At 38.6% G+C, this 8,502-nt stretch overlaps 1 protein-coding gene across 2 annotated transcripts; it reads right to left on the bottom strand.

The window, feature by feature from the left end:
- Positions 1–604: 604 nt before the first annotated feature.
- On the bottom strand, positions 605–8,502 carry pctp (phosphatidylcholine transfer protein). 2 transcript variants are annotated; one of them, XR_008397244.1, is made up of 7 exons: positions 8,342–8,502; positions 7,514–7,631; positions 5,108–5,187; positions 4,808–4,979; positions 3,996–4,168; positions 3,440–3,507; positions 3,289–3,361 (listed from the first exon to the last, which is right to left on the bottom strand). XR_008397244.1 is itself a non-coding variant. In XM_017481993.3 (6 exons), exons 1-6 carry the CDS (start codon positions 8,468–8,470, stop codon positions 3,284–3,286), a joined length of 645 nt encoding a protein of 214 aa, XP_017337482.1. In that variant the 5' UTR covers positions 8,471–8,499; the 3' UTR covers positions 605–3,283. The 2 variants fall into 2 exon arrangements, 1 of the variants encoding a protein (XP_017337482.1); XM_017481993.3 differs by lacking the exon at positions 3,996–4,168 and having other exon boundaries at positions 605–3,361; positions 8,342–8,499.

Genomic DNA, 8,502 nt, shown 5'->3' on the forward strand with positions numbered 1-8,502 from the left:
CACACACACACGCGCGCGCGCACACACAGCTTCACCCAAGCCAGCAATATTTTTTTTAATGAACTTTAAATTTCAGTGTAGAAAAGGATTAAAAATTATTTGATTGACAGAACAGCTATTAAGGACCAAGACAGGATTTTCACCTGCAGAGATACGTTCTGGTGTTTAATACATACATACATACACACTTTTTTTTATGGGGCTCCACAGAGACCAGTTTTATTCCACAGGAAAAAGAAATTCACTTACCTGACTTGGTGCTATATAACTCTCTCTCTCTCACACACACACACACACACACACACACACACACACACACACACACACACACACACACACACACACACACAATTGAGCTTCAGCAGCAGGACATTTTTATCTTGTTACCACCAGATGGCTCTCTCTCACTTTATATCCATCACTGAAGAACAAATATGTACATATAACTGCATATTTTCTGTATAATACGGCATTAATCATTTCAAAATTATGGCACATGGCATTTTATACATTAACATTTTCACATATAATTTTATTTAGATTGGCTTAGATCTGATGAACGTCTTCTATGATCAGTCATAACCAAAAAAAAGATAGTATTGGCTGTTTTTTTTATGTAATAATTTTATTGCATTCCGAGACAAACAGACCAGAAAATCAAACACCACACTACAACTGATTAAAATGTACACACATTACAAGAGGTAGTCATGCATGGGAAAAACTATTTTTAAAATATAATGAAATAAATAGCACAGCAATGAGAAAGAAAAGAACAGCAGAACCGCATTCTGGTCAAATTACCCATATAAAAGCACATGTATTTCAAAATATATTTTTAAGATATGAAAATATTTTAAATTGACCCCACTTTTTTTTTATAGAAAAACTTATTTAAAGATTAGAAGATCTTTCTTTGTGCAGCTATTGAAGGACGTCTTGTCCGAAACCTCGTGTTTGTCTGGAAACTTTGTGTAGTGCGCTTATCTTTTACTGTACCTATAATAAGTCATGCATCTTGACGTATTTTACAATGAGGTAAATAGATTCATCATATTCATCATCATAACCAACAAATGCATTATTTATATTGTGATATGTTTTCCTTTGTGTTAAATAAATGCACAGTGAAATAAACCAGTACAATCTTAGAAAAATAGGTTCTTCAAGGTTTCTTTAAATCATTCAAGGTTCTTAGTACCCTAAGAAAAACAGTTCTACTTTGAAGTAAGGTGGGTTTCAGAAATATTTACATACATAAATGACATATTCTGAAATTTATCGCTTTTACATATGGGTAACTACGGATTTGTTTGCTTCAGTATGATGAATTAAGCGCTCTAGTTACACTAGCCTCAAAGATCCAGTGCAAAATTGAAAAAGTTAACCCTAACATTAAAAACGCTAAACATGATCGATAAACTACATTTATTTTCTCTGAACTGTTATTTTAAACAAAACCTAAATTCATCACACAGAAAGAAAATGATTTATCTTACTGCGATTAGCCTTAAACCAGCGATTAATTTATTTATTTTTAAAATCTACTCTGTGTAACAGTTTAAATATTCTTCAGTGCACAGCATAAAATTTCTCTCATATATATCGCTCTTCAGTATGTGGAAAAGCAGTAAGCCATCGCCAGGCTCATGTCTCCTATATAAAGTGCACACATTCTTATATTCCTCTCTAGCTATGTTCAATAAAATTATGTTTTAGGGTTAGAAAAAAACAACAACAACAAAAAAAAACATAAAGCATGGAGTGTAGAACAGCAAAAAAAGATTTCAACCCCACGATCATCATCAATCATTAAGCAATACCACATGCAGCCAGCAGGGGCAGCAGATCTACATGCAATCATTACTACACGTGACGCATGAAACAGCTGCCATGATCACACTGAGCGTGTAATGTGTTATGAATGAGAATGATCCACTACACTGCAGCTACATTTTGTGTAAATGATCTTATTTATATTATTAGGAGAATTTGATAGCTGCAGGATCAGGTTGTTGTTTTTTTAATTATTTTTAAATTTCAAAAAGGCACCAGTGCTGATCCTGGTCAGTTGTGTACCATTCAGACAAAGTACAGCATTGTGTTTGGGACACAAGCTTTTCTGTTTTTCTTTATTTAAATAGAAATTAATGGCCCATTGTGGACCGGAGCACTAACTTCGAAATCTCATCCATCACTTTATAAAGTAGGGTTTGTTTATCACCATGATGATGCTAATAATCTCTGGCACTGCTGAAGAATTTTCATTGTTAGTGGAACGACAAATATTATATATATATATATATAAAGCTGTATTTTGCTGGTATTTATAAAAATGTTTTTACTAATAAAAGCTCAAATGACATTTCTTTGCTACAAAAGTGAAAAAATAAGTGTTTTGCAGCCCATAAAGTACGGAGAACATTTCAGATGTATGTAACTGCGTGTAATAATAATGACTTTACACAACGAGAACTGTAAGGACAGCTAAGGCAAAACCAAACCTAGCCACGGAAACCAAAGTAAGCAGCAACTGTCACAATCCTTCGCCCATTCAGTGACCAATAAGGCAAAAGAAAACTTTTCTTTATTCTTTTCGTTCTCTATTAGTATTGTACTGCCTGCATATAGTTTTTGGGTGACACAAGCGAAAAATTAATAACTGCCACGACCCTCTTCCTTCTCCAATCCATGCTGCAGCTACTTGTGTGTGTGTGTGGTTCTTATTCTGTATTTATAGATGAGTACTGTATTTTTTTGTTTGTTTTTTGCTTTTTTTTTAACAGCACATTTGAGTAGGAACGTGTGCCATGGGATGCCACTCTAAATGGACAAAAAGTCAATAAGGAATGTCTTAACATCACAAGGTCATAAAAACATTTTTACAGCGGAGTTTATGAGCGTAGCCTATTTGAATGGGAAGATAACTTATTTGAAATCCAGGATTTTGAGAGCGTAGGGAGGATCACTGGAGGACACTGGAGAAGGGAGTGTAGGGAGATGTTCACGCCAACGCTATGAAGGAACGCTTTGGGTCTCTTGTGTGGTTATGAGCAGAAATACAAGCGTCTTGGACAAAACTGCGCCGAATTCATTGGAGGATTATCTAGTGTTTTAGCGAAAATATCAAACTAGTGTTTGCACCCTAGCCCGTCATTGTTTAAAGTCCTTATAAACATAACTATTAACTCGGACATGCGAGAGACAGCAGTATGAACGATGAAGATGGACAGGAGACGAGCGGACAGATGAAGAAAGAGAAAAAGGCAGGTCAAAGTGCACTTCACTTCCTGTTCTTGCAGTAGTTAGCGTATTTACTGCAGGCATCCTGCATGTCCTTCAGAAAGCCTGGAACTCCACTCTGCACCCAATAAAAAAACATGAACATCAACCTCAATCCAAGTTTTCTTCTATTTATTTCCATCCTCAACCTGCTCACCTTCGCCGCCCAGTTGATGAGCCACGTTGGGAGGTTACCTCCAGGATTGTCAAAGTAGTTCATGAAGACTGAAAGAAAGAAAAATATTAAAACTAGAACTATCGCAATCTTACAAATAGCACTCCGATTTCTCTGATGAGAAACTACGGACACACGCCAGTTTTAACGGTCATCTATATTGTGCATCATCTTGTGCATGGTGAAAATGTCATAACTTCTTCATGATCGCCTCCTACTGGGTTATACACCCACATCTGCTTTCTAATTAGATGTTAAATATGTATTTGTTTTGCTTCGTTTTGATAACTTTTGCACATTTTGCAAAGGTTAATTGTCGTGTCCACGTCGCTGCCGTCCTCTAATCGATACGAACGGGATTTCACAAGTTTTTTTTGTGTGTGATTGTTGCAGCCAAAAATGCTCGATTTTGCTGCGACGTGTTTTTTGTGCATTTATTGCGGCAAACTACTTGAACTGACGAAATCGCAGGAAATTGTTCTGCGCGGTCTTTCACAGTGATGTTTGTTGGTAAACGAGAGCTTTTAGCTGTACTCACGTTCGACGCACGTGAATCAAAGATGGCGTCGGCTGAATGTGCGTCGTGATGATGTCACATGATGCGTCTTGGAAAATCCGTGGTAATTTTGAAAAATCGCAAGCTCCTCTGAGTATTGTGGGGTTCGCTTGATTTTGCGTTCATTTCTCATCGAGAAATCCGGGTGGGACTGTCTATAGAAGCAGTACATCATTACTTAGGAAGATAAATGGCATCGTTTATCTTCAACACCGTAAGCAGAATGAACTCCCTTCACACACACAACGAGTTGATAATTTTCATCAGTTCCAAGTGTTCTCACTTATAGCTATAAACATCATCGTCTCCTCACCAAACAAAAAAGAAAACACAGCTCGTCATGTTACTGAGAAACTGCAAAAAGGGTAAACTCCTCCGCCCTGAACATGTGGGAAACCTTAAAGTTACAGCTTTACCTCTGCCTGTTACAAAGCGCTGACACTGGAGACTCCTTCCATACACGTAAAATAAACGTCTCCTTCACGCGGTGGTATTTCTGTGTGTCTGTATTTGTTTTGTATGTTGCTATTTCACATGCCAAGGGGTTCAAAGTTTAGCATTAACCTTTTACTTACCACCACTTACTACCTACCATTACTGTCGCTATGGTTACCACATAAGAAAAGATGTTCGCCTTCAAATCTAGAAACTGTAGCTAAGGAATAAACCGCAAGATTCATGTCACTTACGAGGGTTTTTTTTTAAGGGCACATGATCATCATAGAGCAGAAGTGAAGAACAACCTCAGATGTGCGTGTGTGTGTGTGTGTGTGTGTGTGTGTGTGTGTGTAGACCTTTCGTTCCCTGGGCTCCATCAGTCTCCATGGCGACGGTCTGCTTGTAGTCCTTCACCCTGATCACGCCCGACCTCTCAGGGCACTGAGACACGTCCGAGCTCCTTGCCAGCACCACCCAGATCTTCCTTCCATTCACCTGCAGGTCCCTGCGCTCCCGGATGTACACATACTGAGGAGGAACACGGTTAAGGAGGAGTAAAGCTCTACACACACACACACACACACACACACACACACACACACACACACACATCATAGAGTCAGTGATGCAGGTAATGAGGGTTGTGTTGAGGATACATCTCTGTTGGACAGGGGAAATGGATATTTCACCTCCCAGTAAATGGCCTTCTGTCCACCATAGTCTTTCTCATGGAGCTCTGCGTGGGAACACACACACACACACACACACACACACACACTCTTCAATCAGCTGCCTTTTGCAACAAAGCACAGTTGTTTCCATTCTACAGGCCACAGATAATTAATAATGCAGAAATACATGTACTTTCTAACATGTTTTTATAGTTAGTTAATGAGTAAAGGTAAAAAAAATGAGTAAAAATCCACATTGATGAAGTCTCATAAACAACACCGCCTAGAAAAGGTTGATTATGACTTCAGCTGGACTTTACAGGGGTTAAAGTGTTGGGACAGACACGTACACACACACAGCTGGAGATAATCAGAGAGGAAATGCGCTCCACATGGGCGCTGTGTTATAGTTTGATTGTTTCATGACGTAAATCACACGAGAGTGAATGTTATGACACACGTGTGCAGTTTTATACACAGACCACATACTGCTGTTCAGTGTATAATAAACACACACACACACACACACACACACACACACACAGATTCAGTCAGCTTGTTTGCATTTACAGGAAATCCGCACCCTGTTCTTTGTCTCGTCTTGCAAACTAAGAGGGAGAAAAAAATTCGGCACTGAAATTCACGTTAAAGAGATGACACACACTTGTTTATACAAAAATACACAAGATGCACAACAAACAGCCATTAAGTTATCCCAAACATCAAAATCGATTATAGAGATTAATGTAGAAAAGAAGAAAAAACCCAGCACTGTCCTCTATCATATATTAACAGACTCAGGGCTCCGTCCTGAATAAGTAGTAACAATCAGTGTGGTACAGCACAATAAAGTTACTAACTCAAACCCAGGACCATCAGTACCCCAGCTGGGTCTCTGTTTACCTGCAATAAAACACTGAAAAATTTATAAAAATGAACCTCATTTAATTATGTTCTGTTACATAGCTCTATTCTGTGACTGCATCTTATTTATATCGCAGTAAGTTAGAGTTATTACACACACGGCTACACACCACCAAGCACGTCGCTAAAATGCTAACACATGTCACGCCCCTTTACCTGTGCAACGGTTTGAGAATTTTCCAGAAAGAGGCTACAAGACAAAAAAAAGAAGGAAATCAAATTCATTTTCAAAATGCAGCATTAAGGATATGGCTATAATCTAATATAATAATAATAAAATAATATATAATCAATTTACTATAATATACAGTATAATCTAATATAATATATAATCAATTTACTATAATATACTATACTATACTATGAATCTAATATGGAGCTTATTGCTATTTAGCTCTCAATTATACTGTACTATACATCTAATAAAGAGCCTATTACCATTTAGCTCTCAACTATACTATACTTTATTAATACTATACCATACTTTATTATTACTATACTATACATCCGGTCAGTAAAAAAAACAATCACAAGATACCTAAACAGCTGTTTTCCAAGTGCTGTAACAACTATCAATAAACTCTGAATCTCACATCTACTTCTCAAGAATGTTTCATATTTCGCACTGACAGCACCTTGAGCCCTGCCTGTTGAGCTGTGAGTGAGTTATGTGGTGTCTCCGGTTTAGGGTGTGTGTGTTCGTGTGTGTGTTCGTGTGTGTGTTCGTGTGTGTGTTCGTGTGTGTGTTCGTGTGTGTGTTCGTGTGATGCTGGGGAAAAACAAGTGTGAGCTAAGAGTCGTTTTCAAAATGACGAAATGTTGAATTCAGGACTGGTAATCATTCAACCCATCACTCAGCCCGTCACACTCAGCTCGTCACACTCAGCCCGTCACACTCAGCCCGTCACACTCAGCCCATGTAGCACAGTGACGGAATGTTCTGGAATTTTATTTACAGCGGATCACTGTTGATCACTGTTAATCCGGCAAATAAAGTACAGGACTTTATCCCTGATTTCCTTTTTTTTTTTTTTTTTTAACCTTATCCCTTCTAATCTCACTGCAGAATGTTCAGAGATTTAAATGCGGGTCAGTGATGTGATTGGACGACAGACAGAGGCAGAGCTCAGAGGAAAAATTCACGTCCACTTTTTCACACCACCACTTCATCTAAAATGGGGTCACAGTCACTCCTGTTCAATTTTACGATTTTAAGAATTTTCATTAACTTGTGTGTTTGCGTGAAAACTTTTAAAGACGTTGACAGCACATAAAAAAGGGACATAAAAAGAAAACAGATTTTAATGAATGGATAGATAGATAGATAGATAGATAGATATTCAACTTCAAAAAGTCAAGGAATTCTTTAACAGCTGACATTATGTGTTGGGATTTTATAAGTCGTGTAAAGATCACCCTTCGACAGCACCCGTCTCATATGATCAACATCACCTGCTCTGACGTTACCTTTGACGTAAGAGTCCCACTGCTTCCTGTAGGCCAGATCCATGTAAACATCTGCACAGTCCTCTGGAGAACAACTGGACAGCGTGCCGATCACTTTATACTCATAAAGGCCTGTTTCCTGTAAACTCAGCATGGGAGAGTAAAAACATTACGACCCCTACACCCTAGGTAGTGTACAACACGTGCATCCCTATACGAGTGCACTACAGAGGGTCTACAATAATGACCTCTATACCTACTCAGTGAACTACATCTTTGAAAGTAAGGTTCTTCACTGAGCTTTTGATCGTTCAGTTCTCAACATTCGATACGATACTATAATATAACTACACTAGGAGTCATGTGACATTCAGATTCCTTACCCCTACATAGGTGCACTCCTAAAACACTAAAATGATTTCCCAATCCTTTACACAACACTTTATACAGTCAGTGAGGAAACATGTGACATATAGGTTCCTGCTTGAGAAGTGCATTCTGTACAGCATTAAAATTCAAATGAAACCCGTTCTGGAGTGTATACACCATCTACTGCACTATATGTTATATATGGTGTAAATATTATCCCAAAGATCCCACTGTTTACTGGAGATCTTCTGCAACTCTTCAGCGTCACGAGGATAAATGTTTCCGAGCAGCATGAGTCAGTTACTGTGTCTGAATGGTGAAATGTGACTAAACGCTCATGAATCCCGTCCTCAACCTGACAGTCTGGTATTCCAGTCCAGCTGGTTCACAAAACTCACTCGACTCGCCAGCTGCTGCTTCGCACTGATGTATTTAAAGCGAATTTGAACATAAATTCTGTCCCAAATTGCGCGGTTTTACCTTGTCGTAAAGCCGGTAAATTTTCACGCCGGTGGTCTCTGTGAAAAGCTCCCATTCCCCCTTTAACTGGGGCTCGTCAAGCTCCTTCCAAGCCTCCTGAAAATCCGCGTCGGTGAACTGCAGAGCCATGTTTTCAAACTGCCAACACTTCCGGAACACAT

The sequence above is a fragment of the Ictalurus punctatus genome, chromosome 12 (assembly GCF_001660625.3).
Source record: "Ictalurus punctatus breed USDA103 chromosome 12, Coco_2.0, whole genome shotgun sequence".
NCBI lineage: Eukaryota > Metazoa > Chordata > Actinopteri > Siluriformes > Ictaluridae > Ictalurus > Ictalurus punctatus.

What these genes read in the sequence shown, in the direction of transcription:
- pctp (XM_017481993.3), bottom strand. Translation starts at nt 8,470, where the DNA reads ATGGCTCTGCAGTTCACCGACGCGGATTTTCAGGAGGCTTGGAAGGAG. An exon ending in TTTACCGGCTTTACGACAAG is followed by an intron (nt 7,632 to 8,341) that starts GTAAAACCGCGC and finishes CTGAGTTTACAG; the next exon opens with GAAACAGGCCTTTATGAGTA. An exon ending in TCATCAACTGGGCGGCGAAG is followed by an intron (nt 3,362 to 3,439) that starts GTGAGCAGGTTG and finishes TATTGGGTGCAG; the next exon opens with AGTGGAGTTCCAGGCTTTCT.